Raw genomic sequence first — 26,262 nt, 5'->3', positions numbered from 1 at the left:
GATTATCCTTAAATGATGTAAAACAAAACTAAATACCAGGATATAATCGTTAAAAAAAATGATGCAATTCACTACTGTTACTAACTTAAATTTTATAAAATTTCACATTTCAGTCGTTGACATTTCATTGAAATCAAAGTGAATATTTTTCCATTATTATGTACCATGTTGCATTATCATTAATATTGACCAATAACTTCAATAGTTATATTTTATTTCTTTGTGTTATTATTACAAAAAACATATAGATTTTGAATATTCTATATTCAATAATAGAAATAAAATTTGAGCTTCTATTGAAATAGTTGAATCATGTAGATTTTAAATATTCAATATTCAGTTATAAAAATAAAATTTTGAGTTTCTGTTGAAAGGGATTTATACAATTTTCTTCTAAAGTAGTTTATTTTTTCAATAACTTGCTGTAGTATATAGTAAAGTGGTGGAGAAAATCAAATGATGATTAAGTTAAAACTATTCTATCAGAAATCTTAAGATCAACATATCATAAAATAAGCAAATATATCATATTAATCAAGTAAATATACTGACAGACTAATTAATAAGGATTTCTTTGATTGCTTAAGAAGATCGGAAATGAAAAAGCCATTTTCGAGGAGACTGTATTGATTGTTACGCTAATTGGTGTCACTGATTAAGTGGGTTTAACACATACCTATAGGAATTATTGATAACAATATATTAATTATCTATTCAAACCAATCAAAACTTCTTGTTTCAGCCTCTACAGAACTGTAAAAATCAATTCTGACCAGACAGGTAAAAATGTGATGGATGTAATACACTGCAATAAAGTATTGAGGAACATTTCATGACGAGGATCCCGTTATAATTCACGTAATAAAGTAAATACACATTGTACGTCACTATGATCATGGAATATGTTGTGCATTTTAGAACTTCTGGTCACATGTTTCAAAAAGTTCAAAAGTTAGAAAAAGTACAAAAGAAATATCAAAGTGTCGTCTAATTATAAAGATGACAATATCTCAACAAAAAAATTTTAGTGAAAAGAATGGAACAGAATATATACAATGGGATTTACTGCTGAACCAATCAACGATTCATCCAAACTCCACAAATTCTAGCATGGAGACCGAGTATAACTGGGCCATCTTACTTTGGTCTCCGTTGATAATATTTGGAATTGCTGGGAATATACTTGTGTGTATGGCTATATCTATGGAGAAACGCCTTCAAACTGTCACCAATTACTTTCTGTTGTCTCTTGCTGTCACTGACTTACTTGTCTGTGTTATAGTTATGCCTTTTAGCATCATTAATGAATTTACAGGTAAGAAAAACACATTCAAACACAAATTATTATTAAAGATTATTTATTTATTTCTTATCTTCTATTTTTTTATAATGATAATTCATTTTGGAATTTATGAAACTTTGTGTCTTGCTGAAAAAACCCCAAAAAGTTATTAAAAGAAAACTTAACAACATTTTCAAAAGGAAATTAAACTACAACAATATTTTCCATTTCAACTTTAGTTCAAAGTAAATAAAAAATTTCCATAAAGAAAATTTACACAAAATAAAAAAAGAGTACCAGTATATTTTCTTCATTTGATCGATTATTATTGTGATAAAAGCTTAAAAGAGTGGATTTTACATTCAAAATTTATTAATAACAAACATTTTTCAATGTGATTGGAAAGAAAAAAAAATGTTATAAACTGGCATGACATTTGACTTTAGTAGAGAACAAATAAGATGTTAAATGACTGTTTTATCCATTAATTTCTCCTTTTGTAGAAAAATTCCTGTACATCATTCTTAACATTTAATTCCATTTGATTTCAAACTGATTTTGTATATTACAACTTATTCATTTAACCTTCATTAACCATCACAGTTATTAAGAGAAAATATCCATCTAAAGCCTGATCCTAGAAACCTTATATAAAACACATTTCATACAAAATAGTTCCAAATCAATTCTTGAAACAATCTTTTCAGTCATTAAAATGCTATAAAATCACTACTTAAAATAAATTATTTTCATGCAAGATTTCCTTCATTTAAAAAATCATTATTGGTTTTGATGGTAATGAAATATTCACCATTGATATCATCAAAATTGACTAGTTTGTTTCATGGTGTTTATATATCATTACATTATCAGATCACAAAGCACTTGGTGAGGAAATTAACTGCTTTATTATTTCATCTCATAACTAATTAATTTCTTCATCATGTATAATTCTTGGAGTAAAACACAGCATACAAGTACAAAAAGCAAGGAGTTCCAAAATTGGAAATGACTGAAACATATTTGAATTTGTAACTTTCTACTTTGGTCATGTGCTAATGTAGGTGATCTCATAGTTTATAAGATCAACAGAGAAAGAAACTTGACAATATCTGATTCATTATATTTACAAGTAATATATGCATGACAATCGGAACATTTATAAGGAGTAGCTGGAAATCCTGTCATTTTCCTGTCTCCAATAATTGTGTTCCTAACTTGTACTGTGTGACGTCCAACTATTGTTCAATTTGAGTAATGCTTTTGAAGAAAGTTTTCAATACAAGATATTGCTATACTTAAACCTGTAGTTTTGGTTCAACAATTACTTAATCAATTACATTACAAATGTTACAACCAAACATTGATTTCTTGTTTATTTATAATAAAATCATTGTATAGCCAACAGTAGGTGAAAAATAAACTTCTATTAATATATACATCAGTTATAAATGTATACAATAGGCAAACAATAAACTTATATTAATAAATATATATCAGAGATATCTCAATACAATAGAAAACATACTTAGGCCATAAATGCATTTTTTAAAAGTATATTTTGTACAAAAATCTGTGTTTCATAATGAAAATAAACCAACGTCATTACATCACCATTACTTTTATACGCCAAAAAACCCAACTACAAAACAATGAAATTCTTATGAATGTATATAAAAATAAATTGGGAATGTGTCCATGGGACAGTCAGATGATGCCCCCACTTGCATATAACTAAAGGGACATAACTCAAGAACTGTAAAAGTGATGCTTCCCAAATTTGTATTTGATCTGAGTTTTGTGGTATTAAATAAGCATTGATTATAAGTTTCATAACATTTAGTTGAAGCAAACTAAAGTTAGGAAACAGAAACAAAAAATTCAGCAATTTTTCCATTTGTAAAGGGGCATAACTCTAATATATGAAAAGTAATGCCCTCAAAATTTGAACTTGATCTGTGTATAATGTGGGAAGAAGCATTGTGTATAAGTTTCATGACATGAAGTTGAGGCAAACTAAAGTTAGAGAACAGAAACTGATTTTGGGAATACATACATATGGACAAGGGTAAAACTCACTGCCCCCTCTGCTACAGTGGGGACATAAAAAAGACTACCTACACCAATAAATCATACATGCTGTTTAAAAGAAACATGTATTTATGTATACTAAAATGTAGACAATTTCTAATAGAGAGAGACAGGGCAGACACAACTCTCTCCCTTCCATTATGGCAGAAACTTCCAAGTTTTTTTTTTATATTTTCTGCTTTTTGATTGTCCCCTTCCTGTCCCCCCTTTTTTGTTATCTCCTCCGACATTTATTGATAAATGAGGGCTTGTACAGTTAAGTGAATTTCTTATAAGATTAAATTTAAGGAAAAAAAACAACTCACAAATTTCTATAATTTATATGAATATATAATATAGGCTTATACCTAAACAATGATGATTCTAAAACATTTACTTGAAATGTTTTTATATAAGGTAATCTGGCGCAATACCCGCAAGGGTAGTCGCTATTAATCTCTATTTAGTAGTAGTTAGAATAGTGAATTTCATTTTGTGTGAAACATTCACTTCATAAAGCTATTGACCAATCAGAAAGCCAGATTCAATTTAAATACATGTTTAATGCAATCATGTACCACCTTTTACTAGATCTTTACCTACAATTTAATTGTACTAGTGATAAATCTATATTTGTGTTTATTTAAGTACTTATTCCAATTATGTAATACATAAATGTTACGTGCAAAGGGTCACAATATCAACTTACTGAGATGATAGTCTGAACAATCTTTTGCCTCTAACATTGCTGATAATAATTTTTTTAATTATCGTCAGACAAAAAAAGATATGCTGCTAATAACTAAGATTTTAGATTGAAGGACGTTGGTATGATCGACAACATTGCACCTGCTACAGGAATAGCATGCATATTCCAAAGGCTCAACAACTTTTCACAAAACATTAATACGGAAAGGAAACCTTGAAGTGCTAAATCTTGTCAATACTAATTAAATTACAAGTAACCACCACATAATAACAAGATTTTACAAGGTTTTCTAATGTCATAACTAAGTACTTCAAACTGAAAACAGTGTCTGGCTCCTAAATGGTTTTCAGAAAGATAACACTTATTGTAACAATTTTTGACAATTATTTGTGAATATTTGTTCATTGTTGAAGTAATAAGAAAGAGGATAATTGCAATACACTTGTCTTATTGTTCATCCACTAATTTTTATTTAATTCGTTTTTTCAACAGAAATTTGTCTACTGCGATGTAAGATATGATTTACCTCTTTAAACTGTGATCAACTAAAACAACTTGTATATAATGGCTATTTACTTCATATAATACTTAAACAATTGAAGGCTTAAGCTATTATCAACTGAAATAATTGAAAACAAAGCACTTCAGAATTAAATTTAGATGGTAATATATATTTTAAATACAGATAATTTTAGATTGGTTGGTAATACACTTTCTAAGATTGTAATAATTTCCGATTGGTAATACACTTTAGATCTATATTGATCAGTAACAGGTTACCTACCACAGAAGATGACTTATGTCTACACCTGCTGATTAATGCTGCCAATCTTATAGCAATTCTTTTACTTATAGCTCTAAAGAATGGGATTTTTATATTTGACCATTCTTAAGGCTGGAAATTTATCTTTTTCACATTTAAAAAAACTAATGTTTGTTTTCAATATACATTGGAATAAGCTATGTCTTAACTTCCTGCCAGCTGCTGCTTCTCTCAAATTGCAACAGTTGACTAAAAACTGAGTTATTTTGCTATTGTTTTTTGAGAATTCCAATGGTTTTTGTGTTTCCTTTTGAATATAAGTACAGTCTGATTACCCCTTCATATCAATCAATTGTCTTGTAACTGGTCATGTTCTAAAACCTATGTATACTAGACAGGTGCATGAGAAGTGACTTGCTCACAAATCAGAGAGAATGGAAGGGATTCCTGTAGATTCAATACATGCTACTGAATGTGGAATTTCAAAGGGATCTGAGTCATCTGAAGTAGTTGGAAAGTAAAAGGAAAAGTTGCCTTCTTTATTTCTGATTAATGTCATAATAGAACTATAGAATGACTAATCATTAAAATCTATAGGAAACTCAATTCTTAATTTCTTATTTATTTATTAAGAAAGCATCAATTTATAACCAAGGATGGAACCATAAACACAATATGTAAAAAAAATAACGAGGATTGTTTACACTATACATTGTTGTGAGATGGATGAGAAACAAGAATGGAAAACCTGTGACAGATAAAATTGTTATGGAACTTTAAAACCGGTTCTTGAACAAACAAGTATATTTTTCTAGAACATTTTTTGGTCTAAAACTTCGATAATCTGTTTTTAATCTTTTAAGCAGTTTAAAGGAAAGACAACCCCACACTGTCATGTTACGTCATAATATAGAAATAGTCAGGTGTTCAGATCCAAATTGATCAAACAGAACTGAAGTCAACCTTAATTAAAATCACATGAAAGAGTTCAGTCTGTATTAGTTACAGAACAGATTGTTTCTACATTAATTGTCTCTTATATCAGAATGGTCAACATCCTTAGACAGTCCTTCCTTTTTTCATGTTATTTATTCTTTAAGATTAGATACTCTAAAATAAATATGGTCAGAAACCTTCTTGGCTGATGGACTTGTGAAAATGATTACAGAAAAACCCTTTAGTTGTGGGAGTTTTAATTTTGGTTAATAGTGGTCTAACATGCAAGATGAATCAGTGTTATAACAAACCTATTTAGATCTCTATATAGACCTAATATCCTTATAAAACCTTTCTAATTTCCATATCTAATCTTAACTATTGTGTTACAAAGCCCTTGACAGGATAGGCAACCAATACAAACAGACTGACATTGGAATATCTATTTTACTTGTATGGAAATCATCATCTTTTTTAATTTCATGCTTTAAGATGAAACTGACAGCCTTTCAGAACTAGATTACACTTTTGCCAACTTCCAAATTATATTTTAATCAATATTATGAAAAAACAATGAGTTTTCTTTTCTGTTGTAAGTTATTAAAACAATTATCTGACTAAACAATATGCCATCCTAACTCCATTGATTTAGCTATACATGTGAAATAGACGTGGAACAATGTATATGGTAATACGACTCAGTCAGGATGTTCTTTTCAATGTTAGACTGTACATACAATAGGACAAGAATTTAATGCATAAAAACAATTCCATTGATGACACCTTTTCGACTTGGCTTTTTTAAAACATTTTTTGTCTGCCAGTAGGATAGAAGGTTGAAAAACAAGAACTACGGAGATTATACTGTCTTATACAACTTTTAAACCATCATTTACAGTTTAGACATTTATCAGTATCAGGTCGACTCTTATTTACATTTTTTTTGTCATAATTTAACCAAGAAATATCCATAGTTAACAAAGGTCTTCATGCTGACAATAGTAAACTAAAATTTAAGGAGAGACATCTGATGACAGGAATCATTGCCACAATTTGCCAACATTATATTATATAATACTGCAAGGGCAAGGACACAAAACCCTTTTGGCAAGTGCCTTGCAATTACCTAGTTTGTCTCATCTGATGTTTACAAACATAAGAAAACCTTTACAAGACAACAGTCAGTCTCTGATTACAGAATGTTTTCAGTGTAAATATTCTGACATTTTGTCTGGGATCTCCATGACATTAAACATTTTATAATCAACAGAAATAAGATTCCTATCTATATATTGCTGGCACAAAAACTTCATTCACACACCAGCTTGTTCTACAGTATTCTATGTAAGTCAAACTGTGAATGTTAAATAAATTCATAGCAATACCATGATATTACAGAGATGGAAGATAAACAAAATCAGCAAGAAATCAACTATTTGTTGAATTCATCGTAAAAGTTGAGTTCATTTTTAATGACATTAAAAGAAATACCACAGGTTCTTTTTATCATTTAAGTAAAATGGTGGCACATAATCCTGCATGCATGAACCTTTCCCCCTCTTTGACTACCATGTTGTGATTACTACATATAAATTAGCTAATATATATCTGGTGGTATGTAAAAAAAATAAAAAAATAAAAAGTGCTATAAGGAAGATTGGTCATTCCCCATTTAGGTCATGGTACCATTGCAATTGTGACAACTGCAAATATGACAAATATCCAAACTGCATGATTGCACTTCACTTTAAACTGATTTTAGCATTCAATTCAAATATCAATTTCCATGAATCTGATAATGAAATTAATTTACCAGTGCTGACAAGAAACAAAGACCAAAAAGATTACAAGTGAAATCACAGACCATTGAACACTAACCACAGCGATGGATAAATGGACAGTTATATGAACTAATTGACTTAGGGGATTACATTTGTGTACTAGTTAACCCACAAGAGTGAAAAGACCAACATGTTTTGTCTCACTCACTCAGCCCACTGATATCAATGGTTTCATTAATAACTATTCCTGGCTTTCCTTGGTCAAAATGAACTCCAGTGCAAAAACATGGAAGAAACTTTACACATGAGCCTAAAATAAACAAGTACTTTACAACCTAAATGTATCTATCACCCAAAATAAATTAAGTATAGATGTCATTAAAAGAAGATTACAACAGATCAAACTAATGTCAGGTACACACATGTGGAACAAATGATATTTTGTGAATTATTCCTAACCATCTGACCTTATAGCTGATTTAATAAGAAACATATCTAATCTATCAGAATTTAACCCAATGCTTTAAATTACTGTAAACTTGTAAACCTCTTCATATACACCCACAAGGATGACCACATGGCTGCACTGAGTGACCAATTCCAAAAATATAAATTTATAGTCCTTTAATATTCTTACTCTTGATATTTCACACACACTTTATTGTTGAAGACCATTTGTTGGCCAGGTTAACTGTGTACCAAACAATATATCCCTAGCTGCCAGAAAGACCATTCTGTGTACTAAATAACCTTTGTACCAAGTGACCATCATTGTATGGTTGTGTTTTTGAGTATAACAACTGATTCAGATAACAGACATGTCAGACAACCATTCATAACTTACTTCATCTAGTTGGCAAAAGTATTTGACCTACTATCTCCCTCACTACTATGACCTAATTTACATCACCAAGCTCACAGGCACAAATGTTTGACCTACTAAATCACCGACTACACTAATTTACTGAACATCATCCAATTGGTGGACATGTTTGACCTACTAACTTCCTCACTCTTATGACCTACTTCAACTCATCCAGTTGGAAGACATGATTGACCTACTAACTTCCTGAGACACTACCATGACCTACTTTAACTTATCCTGTTGGTAGACACATTTGACCTACTTACTCCCTCATAAACTATGACCTACTTAAACTCATCCTGTTGGCAGACATTTTTGACCTACTAACTTCATGAGACACTACCATGACCTACTTTAACTCATCCTGTTGGTAGACACATTTGACCTACTAACTCCCTCATTAACTATGACCTATTTTAACTCATCCTGTTGGCAAACATTTTTGACCTACTAACTCCCTAATTAACATAATGACCTACTTTAACTCATCCTGTAGGCAGACATTTTTGACCTACTAACTTCATGAGACACTACCATGACCTACTTTAACTCATCCTGTTGGCAGACAAATTTGACCTACTAACCAACCTAAATACTACCTGATTTTATATCTCATCAATCAATCAATCAATCAATCAATCAATCAATCTTTTAAATACCTCTTTAGAAGAATGTCTCACCACAAGTTTCTCTTAGAATGATATAATTTAAAATCCCCCAGTTGTCAGACATTTCAGCCTGTCTATAACACCAGTTGGCTGACATGTCTAACCACAACTGTTATTGTTTTCACTGTAAGTTGTTAACACCTGATTTAAAGGTTCCACCTGTCAACAGTAAAATCAGTATCATAGTGTGGAACTGTTTAATGGCAAGCTTTGAACTGCACGGAGATAAAGGAAATAAAAATTGATATTAAAATATAGTTTACCCCCACCACAAGCTCATGTCCTGTTACAAACTAAGATATTTATAGGCAACCAGAAACATAATTTTGACAAATGGTTCCAACACTTGTCAGATAATGTTGTAATTTTCATTTTTGCATGGTCATTTTCTTTCCATTCATATACTGAATTAAAGAAAAAAATAAAAAATTAAAAAAGCTGTGGAAGATAAATTTGAAGATAAGTAGCCATCTTTGCAATGTTAAAAATATGTACCTGTATATTCTCTAACAAAAATTGTTTAAGATATCTTTTACCATTTTTGTGTGTAAATAGAGTGTTTTTTTTTAACATCCTGGTTTCTATTATTGGTCAGAAGACAGACATTCTGGTAGCTACAAGGGTGAGATACAGGCCAACTTAACTAAGACATTCCCATAGTCCTTAAAAATTTGATGAAAGAATATTGATGCACAATGTTTTGGGTTCATGCTGCTAAGTAAACAGTAAATATGTGCTATACATACTGCCATGTAAAATTAAGTGAGGAAGACATTTCTTCACCCAAACCAATCAATTTCTGAAATAATGAAGTTTTGCCAGTGGAACTAATATGGTCAGTGTCATAGGTGGGCTGGCTCACCATATACATCCCTGGTCAATCAGTCCAAGGAAATATTATTCACAGATCAAAAGGCAAGTCTTTCTACTTATTGTATATTTGGAAAAACAATTTTTCAAGGTTCACTGTGAATTCAAGGCAACTTTTCTTGTTGTTTTATTGAGATTTCTAGAACAATGCCTTCAATCCATTAAGACAATACAAATCATGTTTTCTTGAAAGCAGATTTGGAAACCTGTCAGTCAATATTTCTAGCTTCCAGTAGAAAGTTACACTAAATTAATAAAGAATCTACCAAAGTTAAAAACAATGCCTTAAGATCATTTTAACTTGCAACAACACTTTTCAGTACTGACAAACTAGTTACCATTATGCATTCATCCAGAATAAAAGAAATGATATATTTGAGTAGGACAGCAAAATTATGATAGATGTTCTGACTATATAGCCCTGGACTTAAAAACATAATAACATTTGTAAATTTTCTACTGCAGTTACAACTTACAGTCATCTAATCCAAATAAACTAGTTATAAAATAGAACATCATTAAAGTTTTACTGAATTAATATATACTTGGTAAATGACAGCTATGTATAATAAGCTGTTTACTATGATTAGTAAAATATTCTACAGAATAAAAACCTATTACATAATGGCAAATTAGGGGGAATAAAAACGATCCTTTAAAATTGAACATTACCACCAACAGAAAGGGAGATTTCATATTTCAAAATTTTAAGGTTTACAACAAATTTTTGAAAGCCATTACATCTGTAAATGAGTTATAAAGGTCTTCTGGGTAAATATAAAAAAGAAGATGTGGTATGATTACGAATGAGACAACTATTCACAAAAGACCAAAATGACACAAACATTAACAACTAAAGGTCACTGTATGGCCTTCAACAATGAGCAAAAGCTTTATTTTTATTGATTTGAAATAATATTTAATTTGCTTGAGCCAGACTTTGTCTTTATAAAATATGTCTGTTTATTATCTGTCTGTTAAGATGATGATTGTTATGTTATAATCAACAGAAGATTGTTAGTGCTGTCTTATAACATTTTATTGGTTGATCTATGAATTTTGATCTGATGCATATTAAACTTATATTTCTTATAAGAACTAATCATAATCAATAATAAGAGAAAATGATATATTTGCTAAAGATTCAGGTGCCAAGAGTAATTAATTGGGGTTATTGAAAATTCAATGTTATTCTAATCTGCATGGCAAACAAATAAAAATAAAAAATTTGCTCTACTTCCAGGTAAATCATTTGTACATGTAGCATGGTGGTCTAATGAAAGGGTTTCACTATTCAAATGAGGCCTTATTAATATTATAAAAACAGGAAATGATATATTACTCCCTCAATTTTTATACGACCGCAAATTTTGAAAAAATTTTCGTCGTATATTGCTATCACGTTGGCGTCGTCGTCCGAATACTTTTAGTTTTCGCACTCTAACTTTAGTAAAAGTGAATAGAAATCTATGAAATTTTAACACAAGGTTTATGACCATAAAAGGAAGGCTGGTATTGATTTTGGGAGTTTTGGTCCCAACATTTTAGGAATTAGGGGCCAAAAAGGGCCCAAATAAGCATTTTCTTGGTTTTCGCACTATAACTTTAGTTTAAGTTAATAGAAATCTATGAAATTTTGACACAAGGTTTATAACCACAAAATAAAGGTTGGGATTGATTTTGGGAGTTTTATTTTCAACAGTTTAGGAATTAGGGGCCAAAAAAGGGCCCAAATAAGCATTATTCTTGGTTTTCGCACAATAACTTTAGTAAATAGAAATCAATGAAATTTAAACACAATGTTTATGACCACAAAAGGAAGGTTGGTATTGATTTTGGGAGTTTCGGTCCCAACAGTTTAGGAATTAGGGGCCAAAAAGCATTTTTCTTGTTTTTGCACCATAGCGTTAGTATAAGTAAATAGAAATCTATGAAATTTAAACACAAGGTTTATGACTATAAAAGGAAGGTTGATATTGATTTTGGAAGTTTTGGTCCCAACAGTTAAGGAAAAAGGGGCCCAAAGGGTCCAAAATTAAACTTTGTTTGATTTCATCAAAATTGAATAATTGGGGTTCTTTAATATGGCGAATCTAACTGTGTATGTAGATTCTTAATTTTTGGTCCCGTTTTCAAATTGGTCTACATTAAGGTCCAAAGGGTCCAAAATTTAACTTAGTTTGATTTTAACAAAAATTGAAACCTTGGGGTTCTTTGATATGCTGAATCTAAAAATGTACTTAGATTTTTGATTATTGGCCCAGTTTTCAAGTTGGCCCAAATCGGGGTCCAAAATTAAACATTGTTTGATTTCAACAAAAATTGAATAATTGGGGTTCTTTGATATGCCAAATCTAACTGTGTATGTAGATTCTTAATTTTTGGTCCAGTTTTAAAATTGGTCTAAATTAAAGTGCAAAGGGTCCAAAATTAAACTAAGTTTGATTTTAACAAAAAATAAATTCTTGGGCCTCTTTGATATGCTGAATCTAAACATGTACTTAGATTTTTGATTATGGGCCCAGTTTTCAAGTTGGTCCAAATCAGGATCTAAAATTATTATATTAAGTATTGTGCAATAGCAAGTCTTTTCAATTGCACAGTATTGTGCAATGGCAAGAAATATCTAATTTCACAATATTGTGAAATAGCAAATTTTTTTTTAATTAAGAGTTATCTTTCTTTGTCCAGTATAGTAAGCAAGAAATATCTGCAAGATTTTTTTTTAATTGGAGTTATCTTTCTTTGTCCAGAATCAACTTAAATCTTTGTTATATACAATATACAATGTATATTCACTTTTTACTACCAACTTATAAATTTAAATAATCTTTACCATTCAGTGATAACAAGCAGTTTTTTTTACATCATGTATTTAAATGAGTAGTAATTGTTGCAAACTCCATTAGAATATTTTAATTGAAATTAGTTTTGGAATAAGGGAAAGGGGGATGTGAATAAAAAATTGGGTTAAATTTTTCTCATTTGAAATTTCATAAATAAAAAGAAAATTTCTTCAAACATTTTTTTGAGAGGATTAATATTCAACAGCATAGTGAATTGCTCTAAGAGAAAACAAAAATTTTAAGTTCATTTGAATACATTCATTCTGTGTCAGAAACCTATGCTGTGTCAACTATTTAATCACAATCCAAATTTAGAGCGGAATCCAGCTTGAATGTTGTGTCCATACTTGCCCCAACCGTTCAGGGTTCAACCTCTGCGGTCGTATAAAGCTACGCCCTGCGGAGCATCTGGTTTAAAAAGGGAGCCATGGCTACGTAGAGAAGTACATTTTATATCTGCTTTAAAGTACCCATTATACAGCAGTCACAAAATAAAACATTCAAATAAAAGGAACAACTTAATTTAATAGATAGATTGGACATGCTACATGTCTATAGTCTGGTAATTTGTCTTTGAATGCATAGTATACTGAAAATCTTTGATGATAAGGTTGCCCTTTTAAAGTGAATCATGAATGTTTAACTTTCATCAATTTTCTATACATATGAGGTCAGTGGAATCCTGACCCATGCAGACAGACATTGAGTTCCTGACAAATGATTCAATAGAGCAAGTATTGTCAATCAGAATTATTAGAAACAGAAATGCATGCATTGGTGTGCCTAGCATCTCCCCACTCCTTACTTTAAAAGTACCAAAAAGCAGAAAAATTGTGTCGGACAAATCTGAATTGTGCTCAAACTTTTCAAATCATCACTGTTAGAATGCTTACTCAGAATATGATGTATTCTTTTTACAAGTTTCTTTGAAAGTGTGACAGAATTGAAAACAAAATATAGTAGACCTATAACTAGTGTTTTACTTTCTTGGTGACTACGTCCTACTGAACTGTTGCTATGCCATCTTTAAGATTCAGTTATCCTCTCTGTGCAGAGAGTTCATCCCTAATATTTTATAACTTTATTATATGATTCAGTTTATCTGCCATTCAACAGAACTCAGTTTTATTTAAAATCCATAAGTTTTAATACTAGAAACATCAATTTCTTAATCCACACAAAATCAATATCAATAAACTAAAGTAACATTGATAAATCTTCCGCTAATTAAACACAACATATTAATGACGTTAATCAGTAGGCAATTGTGACATCACAATTCTTAGTCAATTCTGCCCCCCACGATAAATAATATTAAAACAATGCTGATGGTTATTTATTCAAATTATGGTTGATCGTTTCATTCTTAATTCTTCTATAATAAATATATTTTTCTATTTATGTGTTTTTAAAAACATTTTCTCTTTCCAGATTTATTTGTATTTCTCGTATTGAAAGCCAATTTAGAAGCTGAAAAGATTCAAATCTATTTCATCAAAACAAATTAAAAAGAAATTGTAGTTCTTTTTATTAAGTATGTCAAGTAAAGTCAAAGAAATTATCTATTTTTTGAAACTGTAACATTCAGAGCAGGTTATAAAATGTTGTATTAAAGGATATGAACCCAAAGATTGGCAATTAAGTAAAGTAAGAAAAAAAAAGATAAAATCCTTAGGCCTATAAAAATGTTATAAAAGCTTTACAGCAATTTACTATATTCCAAGTAGAGGCTTTAGAATGTATAAAGTCTGGTATAATAATAAAGTGTAGTATCATTGGCCTTTTTGTTGACAAACTTTGGTTTTGTTTATTATACTTTTATATGATATGTGAATTAGAGAATATTTTACAGTGATTAGATTTCCAGACTGCTATTTAATGATAGATGATTGTTAGACGTAATTGATTTGGCTTTTTCTTCCAGGGTATTGACCCTGCTAACTACCACTGTTTTCCCTGCAGCAGGGTTAAATTGATTTGCCTATCCAATTTTCTGCTTCTATTTTACTCTGAAAATATGGAATCGTAAAAAGTTTAATCCTTCTGAAGTTCAATGGAGGAATTAGAAATAATCCAGCTAGGATTTTAACTTCAATAATTGATCAATATAAAAAAGAAAGTATTTTAAAAGGAATAAAGCTAGTAACCTGAATCAATGGCCCTGTAAAGAGTCAGTTTAAAACTTCAAATGTAAATCCGTTTTTGTAATGCTAATGTATTATTTTAAAGATTAATAAAAGAAAAAATGTTTATCTGCTTCCTATAATATTATAAATATATTGACCAGAAAAAGTACAGATTTCATTTTTCTAGAAATTTGTTATTTTCTTCTACCTCATTTCTTGAATTTAAACGCGGCACCACACCTGAGGCCCAATGAAAGTTTGGTTGAAATGTAAAGAATATGAAATATTTAAAGTATTTCAGCAAAATTATTTGTGGGTGATAATTATCTCTTGCATTAACTAACACATGTACTTGATAATGGCACCACTTTAAGTGATATTTACCACAATATTAACCTTAACTGAACCTTATAGAGAAATGACATCTAAAAACATAAAGAATGCATTAGAATATAAGTTACAGAGTACTTACATCAAAATCTAATTAATCATCAAAAACATTTTCATTTTTGATATTTCAATATTGGAATAACCTCATTAACACTGCAAAATAACAATTAACACTAATTAATCAATCATTAAACTTATAGCCACTTAGTTTTATGATTTATTCATTAACTATTGTATGTTTTCAAAACCATTTTCATATATGGAAACTAAAATAAGACATTAAAGTCAGCAAATGGTCTAAGCCTTGTCAATATCTCTCTAAACATGGACTTGATGACATTCTGTGTATGCCTGTCCCATTAGTTAAGAGCCTTACAGATTTTTTTTAAGTTGGAGAGCAGAAACAATATGTGACGGACAGACAGACAAACATCCTCAGGGTTGAAATACAATAAATAAAGTGGTTATGATATTTGGGACAACTTGAACCTGGAATATCTCTACTGAGTTGAAATAGCACTACACAAAATGGTTGTAGAATCTTCACTAACATCACTGGACAATTAAGACAATAATTGCTGGTTGACAATAGTTGTCAAGCACAGACCAGAATGCAGAATGAGGCTCCTTCCTTTAATCAATAAAGTTTCTATCGAAATATGATTTCTTCATAAAATTATACATTACTGACAGGAAATACAACACAATGTATTGTAAATACTATAATATGAGAACAGAAACTGTATGCCTCTGCAAGATACAAAACATGGATGTGTGGTAAAAACATTTAAAGCAATATGTTCAAAATTGTAAAGAATGTCTTTACCTTAGTGAGTGAGTGTATTTGGCAAAACTTTTAGGAATTTTGGACCTTAATGCTCTTCAACTTCGTACTTTATTTGGTCTTTTTTCACTTTTTTGGATTCGAGCGTCACTGATGAGTCTTTTGTAGACGAAACGTGCGTCTGGGATATATACAAAATTTAGTCCTGATATCTATAATGAGTTTATTTCCAAGGCATCTTTAAAGGAGCAAAGTTCTCTCTGATCATGATCCAACACAAGTCCATCCTCAATTTTAAGATATTATAAAAAGAAAGGATATTGTTTAGCATGCAAATATACTGCGTAACCTTGCTTTTTAGCATGTTCCCCATTTCTTAACATCTCTTGATACATATGCAATAATACAAGAGTTAATAAATTAAAAATTTCTTTAAACTATAAGACTTCTATAGACATTTTTGAACTTTAAATAGGGTTCTAGTATTTCAAATCAGTGGATGTAGACATTTTTGTTTTTCTATTGTGTTTTTATCAATTATTTGACTAATGCTTGTTTATTTATATTTCAGGTCAGTGGTTGTTTGGACCAGTTCTTTGTGATTTCTTTGTGACAGCTGATGTCTTCATGTGTACTTCCTCTATACTTCATTTATGTACGATATCACTTGAAAGATTCATGGCTATACGAGCACCTCTTTCAAACCGTAATAAATCAAAAACTGTTGTGATATTAAAAATAATAATGGTGTGGGTTATAGCAGTGACAATATCAAGCCCTATTACAATTCTAGGATTTGTAGACGAGTCCAATGTTTTGAGTGGAAACTACTGTGTTCTAAGCAACAAACATTTTATGATATATGGATCAATATGTGCTTTCTTCATTCCACTTTTTATCATGATTTTATCCTACAGTATAACTTTGTATTTACTCATACGACAGTCTAAAAAGTGTCAAAGAGGAAATCAGAATGGTAAACCTATAATGAGGAGATCGCTGAGTCGAAAACCTGTTCAACGCCGTCCATATGTACGATTTCAATCAAAACTAACTTCTCCAAATGGAAGTATTGTTGGGAATGCCGATAATCAGTTTTCACCAATGATAGGTAGAAAGCCAGGTAGAAAACAGCGATTACGTCCCAGCTTAACTTTTCCTATTCAAAAGAATGCCCCGTATCTTAGTCCAGGAGATGTATCACCTGACAAGGAATGTTCAGTGTATCATTCACAAGAAGTGCTAAACAGTAAATGGGATAAAAAGGCAAACTTTAATCTGTCAAGTCCCTCAGCATTATCTAGACTGATCAAGAAACATCAAATGGAGCTTAAAGAAGCCAGAATAAAAACAGATGATGTTCAGACTGAACAAAAAGCTTCAAAAGTCATTGGAATAGTATTTATAATATTTGTAGTCTGCTGGGCGCCATTTTTCATCGTCAACATTACTTCAGCGTTATGTGATAAATGCTTCTTTAGTCAGACACTGATTTCAACGTTCGTATGGCTCGGCTACTTATCAAGCACAATCAATCCTATCATTTATACCATGTTTAACAAAACATTTAAAATGACCTTTAAAAAGCTGATACTTTGTCAATATGATACGCTTCAACGTAAAACTCGGGTCCAACGTTGGATGTTAAGTAACGGGATCAGTCACTATCCAACCAGTTCCAGTACTGTTAGCTTAGAGACACCCTGCTGACGAAACATAAAAATCATCTTATAGTCAGGTACAATTCACCTGTCAGAAGCCAATTAATCATCTCTAACTGTTTTTAATTGTCTCAAAGATGGATTTCCAATATTAAAATAATATATATCTTCTTTAATTTCTACTTCAACTTTATTTGTTGAGAAATATCTTGATCAAGGGTTATCATTAACGCAAATAATAAATATCAACAAAAATAACCACAGCTTCTATCTTAAAATTATTAATATCATTGGAAATACATAATTTACTGATGGATAGTGAATATCAACAGCAGAACATCAGATATCCCATTTAGAATCTTTCATCTTTTTTCTGTGATCATTGGGTGTTTCTATCTTGATCAGCAATGTAACAGCATTTATAGTTTCTTCTGTTCTAAATGTGTCATTACAATCATAAGTGGATCACCAGAATGAAGATGACTAAAAAAATCAAATCTCTTATTAACTCATTTAGAACAACACAAAATCAGGGACTACCTAAGTGGACCCCTGGTTTAATGTTTTTCATCAATATAAAATTACCTGGTGGAATTATTCCTGCTTTATTGATTAACTTAAGTAGCTTTTGCTGAAATTGTGGTTTCACAAAATCATAAAAAGAACAGAAAGTAAAAGAAATGCTAAAACTCTTCGTCACGTCACGGAACATATTATATTGGTTCCTTTTTAAACAGTCATTTAAGAGCTGAGGGCAAAAGTCTTTTAATTTTGTTCCATAATGTGTTCATTTAAAATAGAACTGTTATTTCTTTGCTATATTATGTTTTGTTATGACTATAAATAAAGATATCAAGTGGTTTTAGACAAACAATAATATTACTTATATGAAAAAGTCCAATATTACCGTTTTTTTTAAAATCATTGTCTGGTTGAAGATTACTTTACAGGTGGACAAAAACCTTGGAAAGAAAACTTAACAATGATCAATTACATATACATGATAACTTGGTTCAAGCAAGCTTAGTGCCAGATGACAGGTTTAAGTTTAACCTGGGTTTAGCTTAGACTCTCCTAATGCAAACAAAACAGCACAAATACTACTTTTAATTAAGCTACTAATAACATAGACTATCCTTGAGGATGACCGCATGTTCCTGTGTGTACAATAACATAGACTATCCTTGAGGATGACCGCATGTTCCTGTGTGTACAATAACATAGACTATCCTTGAGGATGACCGCATGTTCCTGTGTGTACAATAACATAGACTATCCTTGAGGATGACCGCATGTTCCTGTGTGTACAATAACATAGACTATCCTTGAGGATGACCGCATGTTCCTGTGTGTACAAAACAATCTGATAAACCTATCTCTCCTTGTATCTGATCCATTACAGATCTGGTGATGGACATAACTACATGATTCACATGATCAAAGTCATCAGCAGAGATTACAGTAAAACCACTCATACCTTTTATTAGATTTTGTATGCTCATTTTGCAAGTATTTATTGTTATGGTTTTAAGATTAAAAGTTTATCTGCAGTTCATTACCAGAGTAAAGCCACAAAAACCAACTGTTAAAAGGTCTGAATAAGCTTTGCTCAATAGGACAAATAAATAAATAACTTTTCGTCAATTGTAAAGTAATATAGTTTATCTTCAACGTCCAATTTGCTGTTTCACTGATACATTAAAATGATGGACACACAAATTAGAACTCTCTCTGTCCACAACTTGTATCTCAGTTGTGGATAAGAGAGGGAGAGAATTCTGAATACAACTAAGTACTGTAATTTCAGGGGAGAGAAATAAATCAGAAAATTCTCTGTAAAATTATTGTATGCTACAAATAACTGTATAGAATGTAATCAGAACTACTCTAGGGCAACCACTGTAAAGATAGAAAGAGACTAGTATGACCAAATACAGACCACTTTGGTAACTTATCAACCAAAGGAAAATATATACCTGCCATGTAACTCAGCATTGAGGCAAATGTTTGTTTCAATCAGAACTCAAATAAAACATCTCTATTACTTTGGACAGATAACAAATAAAATGTAGAAGAGGTGTCTATAACTCAGACTGGTCCTTCATGTCAGATCAGGGAACCAGTCAAAACTTGATGTTTATCATTATTTACCACATATGAGGGTTAAACTAAGGACTCTACTCCCATAAAATACTGATAAAGGAAGGAAAAAACAGATATATATATTACATATCACACAGTTATTAAATATGATAATGAATTTATCTTGTTTTATGAGAAATGTCAAGATTTTGACAGAAAATACATTGAAGTCTAGTGTTTAAGCTGTAGAAATGTTCATATACTCAAGACAGACTACATCATTAAACAGATAAAGAAGATGTTGTAGGGTGCAATGTCTTATCATTCCAATATATATTTTATCATCATACTCATCAAATGGTTCTGCAGTTTTGAATTTTATGGAAATGTTTGTTTTAACTTGAGGCAATGTCAGCAACCATTTTAAAGCTGTTTATGTATTGGTACTGAATACAATCAAACAGTTCAAAGATTTTTTTTAATAAATTTTAATCTTTGGGTGTAATTTGGACTATTTCATTACTTTTTAGACCATTAACCTTCGGAGCCTAATAGGATGTATTTGCAAACTAACCTATCTGGTTAGATCAAATCACTTAATTCTTATCTCTCTAGTATCCTGTTTCCACTGAGGAATATCATCTAATTACAGAACATCTTGATTGTAGGAGCCATGAAAGTGTGGATGGGGCATGATAAGATTTTATCAAGTTTTTGTTTCATTTCATTACAAGTGTTTACAAAACTCTGCAATTAAGATACACAATCAAAGCAGCGTGTCTAAGTATCAATTTACATAAATATTTCAGTTATCTACCATTTCAACACTACAAACAAGGATACCAAAAGTATGGGAGACAAACACCTACCATTTCAACACTACAAACAAGGATACCAAAAGTATGGGGGACAAACACCTACCATTTCAACACTACAAACAAGGATACCAAAAGTATGGGGGACAAACACCTACCATTTCAACACTACAAACAAGGATACCAAAAGTATGGGAGACAAACACCTAGCATTTCAACACTACAAACAAGGATACCAAAAGTATGGGGGACAAACACCTACCATTTCAACACTACAAACAAGGATACCAAAAGTATGGGGGACAAACACCTACCATTTCAACACTACAAACAAGGATACCAAAAGTATGGGGGACAAACACCTACCATTTCAACACAACAAACAAGGATACCAAAAGTATGGGGGACAAACACCTAGCATTTCAACACTACAAACAAGGATACCAAAAGTATGGGGGACAAACACCTAGCATTTCAACTCTACAAACAAGGATACCAAAAGTATGGGAGACAAACACCTACCATTTCAACACTACAAACAAGGATACCAAAAGTATGGGGGACAAACACCTACCATTTCAACACAACAAACAAGGATACCAAAAGTATGGGGGACAAACACCTACCATTTCTACACTACAAACAAGGATACCAAAAAGTATGGGGGACAAACACCTACCATTTCAACACTACAAACAAGGATACCAAAAAGTATGGGGGACAAACACCTACCATTTCAACACTACAAACAAGGATACCAAAAGTATGGGGGACAAACACCTAGCATTTCAACACTACAAACAAGGATACCAAAAAGTATGGGGGACAAACACCTACCATTTCAACACTACAAACAAGGATACCAAAAGTATGGGGGACAAACACCTACCATTTCAACACTACAAACAAGGATACCAAAAGTATGGGGGACAAACACCTACCATTTCAACACTACAAACAAGGATACCAAAAGTATGGGGGACAAACACCTAGCATTTCAACACTACAAACAAGGATACCAAAAGTATGGGGGACAAACACCTACCATTTCAACACTACAAACAAGGATACCAAAAGTATGGGGGACAAACACCTACCATTTCAACACAACAAACAAGGATACCAAAAAGTATGGGGGACAAACACCTACCATTTCAACACTACAAACAAGGATACCAAAAAGTATGGGGGACAAACACCTACCATTTCAACACTACAAACAAGGATACCAAAAGTATGGGGGACAAACACCTACCATTTCAACACTACAAACAAGGATACCAAAAGTATGGGGGACAAACACCTACCATTTCAACACAACAAACAAGGATACCAAAAAGTATGGGGGACAAACACCTACCATTTCAACACTACAAACAAGGATACCAAAAGTATGGGGGACAAACACCTAGCATTTCAACACTACAAACAAGGACACCAAAAGTATGGGGGACAAACACCTACCATTTCAACACTACAAACAAGGATACCAAAAGTATGGGGGACAAACACCTACCATTTCAACACTACAAACAAGGATACCAAAAGTATGGGGGACAAACACCTAGCATTTCAACACTACAAACAAGGATACCAAAAGTATGGGGGACAAACACCTAGCATTTCAACACTACAAACAAGGATACCAAAAGTATGGGGGACAAACACCTACCATTTCAACACTACAAACAAGGATACCAAAAGTATGGGGGACAAACACCTACCATTTCAACACTACAAACAAGGATACCAAAAGTATGGGGGACAAACACCTACCATTTCAACACTACAAACAAGGATACCAAAAGTATGGGGGACAAACACCTACCATTTCAACACTACAAACAAGGATACCAAAAGTATGGGGGACAAACACCTACCATTTCAACACTACAAACAAGGATACCAAAAGTATGGGGGACAAACACCTACCATTTCAACACTACAAACAAGGATACCAAAAGTATGGGGGACAAACACCTACCATTTCAACACTACAAACAAGGTTACCAAAAGTATGGGGGACAAACACCTAGCATTTCAACACTACAAACAAGGATACCAAAAGTATGGGGGACAAACACCTACCATTTCAACACTACAAACAAGGATACCAAAAGTATGGGGGACAAACACCTACCATTTCAACACTACAAACAAGGATACCAAAAGTATGGGGGACAAACACCTACCATTTCAACACTACAAACAAGGATACCAAAAAGTATGGGGGACAAACACCTACCATTTCAACACTACAAACAAGGATACCAAAAGTATGGGGAACAAACACCTACCATTTCAACACTACAAACAAGGATACCAAAAGTATGGGGGACAAACACCTACCATTTCAACACTACAAACAAGGATACCAAAAGTATGGGGGACAAACACCTACCATTTCAACACTACAAACAAGGATACCAAAAAGTATGGGGGACAAACACCTACCATTTCAACACTACAAACAAGGATACCAAAAAGTATGGGGGACAAACACCTACCATTTCAACACTACAAACAAGGATACCAAAAGTATGGGGGACAAACACCTACCATTTCAACACTACAAACAAGGATACCAAAAGTATGGGGGACAAACACCTACCATTTCAACACTACAAACAAGGATACCAAAAGTATGGGAGACAAACACCTACCATTTCAACACTACAAACAAGGATACCAAAAGTATGGGGGACAAACACCTACCATTTCAACACTACAAACAAGGATACCAAAAGTATGGGGAACAAACACCTACCATTTCAACACTACAAACAAGGATACCAAAAGTATGGGGGACAAACACCTACCATTTCAACACTACAAACAAGGATACCAAAAGTATGGGGGACAAACACCTACCATTTCAACACTACAAACAAGGATACCAAAAAGTATGGGGGACAAACACCTACCATTTCAACACTACAAACAAGGATACCAAAAAGTATGGGGGACAAACACCTACCATTTCAACACTACAAACAAGGATACCAAAAGTATGGGGGACAAACACCTACCATTTCAACACTACAAACAAGGATACCAAAAGTATGGGGGACAAACACCTACCATTTCAACACTACAAACAAGGATACCAAAAGTATGGGAGACAAACACCTACCATTTCAACACTACAAACAAGGATACCAAAAGTATGGGGGACAAACACCTACCATTTCAACACTACAAACAAGGATACCAAAAAGTATGGGGGACAAACACCTACCATTTCAACACTACAAACAAGGATACCAAAGTATGGGAGACAAACACCTACCATTTCAACACTACAAACAAGGATACCAAAAGTATGGGGGACAAACACCTACCATTTCAACACTACAAACAAAGATACCAAAAGTATGGGAGACAAACACCTAGCATTTCAACACTACAAACAAGGATACCAAAAGTATGAGGAACAAACACCTACCATTTCAACACTACAAACAAGGATACCAAAAGTATGGGGGACAAACACCTAGCATTTCAACACTACAAACAAGGATACCAAAAGTATGGGGGACAAACACCTACCATTTCAACACTACAAACAAGGATACCAAAAGTATGGGGGACAAACACCTACCATTTCAACACTACAAACAAGGATACCAAAAGTATGGGGGACAAACACCTACCATTTCAACACTACAAACAAGGATACCAAAAGTATGGGAGACAAACACCTACCATTTCAACACTACAAACAAGGATACCAAAAGTATGGGGGACAAACACCTACCATTTCAACACTACAAACAAGGATACCAAAAGTATGGGGGACAAACACCTACCATTTCAACACTACAAACAAGGATACCAAAAGTATGGGGGACAAACACCTACCATTTCAACACTACAAACAAGGATACCAAAAGTGTGGGGGACAAACACCTACCATTTCAACACTACAAACAAGGATACCAAAAGTGTGGGGGACAAACACCTACCATTTCAACTCTACAAACAAGGATACCAAAAGTATGAGGAACAAACACCTACCATTTCAACACTACAAACAAGGATACCAAAAGTATGGGGGACAAACACCTACCATTTCAACACTACAAACAAGGACACCAAAAGTATGGGGGACAAACACCTACCATTTCAACACTACAAACAAGGATACCAAAAGTATGGGGGACAAACACCTACCATTTCAACACTACAAACAAGGATACCAAAAGTATGGGGGACAAACACCTACCATTTCAACACTACAAACAAGGATACCAAAAGTATGGGAGACAAACACCTAGCATTTCAACACTACAAACAAGGATACCAAAAGTATGGGGGACAAACACCTACCATTTCAACTCTACAAACAAGGATACCAAAAGTATGGGAGACAAACACCTAGCATTTCAACACTACAAACAAGGATACCAAAAGTATGGGGGACAAACACCTACCATTTCAACACTACAAACAAGGACACCAAAAGTATGGGGGACAAACACCTACCATTTCAACACTACAAACAAGGATACCAAAAGTATGGGGGACAAACACCTACCATTTCAACACTACAAACAAGGATACCAAAAGTATGGGAGACAAACACCTAGCATTTCAACACTACAAACAAGGATACCAAAAGTATGGGGGACAAACACCTACCATTTCAACACTACAAACAAGGATACCAAAAGTGTGGGGGACAAACACCTACCATTTCAACACTACAAACAAGGATACCAAAAGTGTGGGGGACAAACACCTACCATTTCAACTCTACAAACAAGGATACCAAAAGTATGAGGAACAAACACCTACCATTTCAACACTACAAACAAGGATACCAAAAGTATGGGGGACAAACACCTACCATTTCAACACTACAAACAAGGACACCAAAAGTATGGGGGACAAACACCTACCATTTCAACACTACAAACAAGGATACCAAAAGTATGGGGGACAAACACCTACCATTTCAACACTACAAACAAGGATACCAAAAGTATGGGGGACAAACACCTACCATTTCAACACTACAAACAAGGATACCCAGAGTCTGGAGGACAAACACATTATGAATCTGATCTACCATTTCCAGGTTATGGGGGACAAACACATTATGAAACCTACTAAGACAACATTTCAATATTACAAACAAGGTTAACACAGAGTATGGGGGACAGACACACAAGGAATCCTATCTACCATTTCCAGATTATGGGGGACAAACACATAATGAATCCTATCTACCATTTTCAGATTATGGGGGACAAACACATAATGAATCCTATTTTGGACTTTTGAACTTTTTTGGAATTGAGCGTCACTGATGAGTCTTTTGTAGACAAAACGTGCGTCTGGCGTATACATGTATACTAAATTTAGTCCTGGATTCTATGATGAGTTTATCTACCATTTCCAGGTTATGGGGGACAAACACATTATAAAACCTATCTACCATTTCCAGGTTATGGGGGACAAACACATTATGAATCCTATCTACCATTTCCAGATTATTGAGGACAGACACATTATGAAACCTACCAAGACAACAGTTCAACAAAACAAACAAGATCACACAGAGTATCGGGGACAGACACAAAAAGAAACCTTTTTACCATCACTTCAAATA

General features: G+C 32.6%; 2 protein-coding genes across 3 annotated transcripts in view; one reads left to right on the top strand and one right to left on the bottom strand.

The window, feature by feature from the left end:
• The window catches only part of LOC134712860 (26S proteasome non-ATPase regulatory subunit 1-like), a 136,450-nt gene that overhangs the window by 22,163 nt on the left and 88,025 nt on the right, over positions 1-26,262 (bottom strand). The gene's annotated exons all lie outside the window — the stretch shown is intronic.
• LOC134712859 (5-hydroxytryptamine receptor 2C-like) lies at positions 714-18,561 on the top strand. The gene is made up of 2 exons (XM_063574826.1): positions 714-1,315; positions 16,662-18,561. The coding sequence occupies exons 1-2, from the start codon at positions 1,000-1,002 to the stop codon at positions 17,798-17,800; spliced, it is 1,455 nt and encodes a 484-aa protein (XP_063430896.1). The 5' UTR covers positions 714-999; the 3' UTR covers positions 17,801-18,561.

This window comes from Mytilus trossulus, chromosome 3 (genome assembly GCF_036588685.1).
Source record: "Mytilus trossulus isolate FHL-02 chromosome 3, PNRI_Mtr1.1.1.hap1, whole genome shotgun sequence".
Classification (NCBI taxonomy): domain Eukaryota; kingdom Metazoa; phylum Mollusca; class Bivalvia; order Mytilida; family Mytilidae; genus Mytilus; species Mytilus trossulus.
This window is presented reverse-complemented; position numbering and strand designations above follow the sequence as displayed.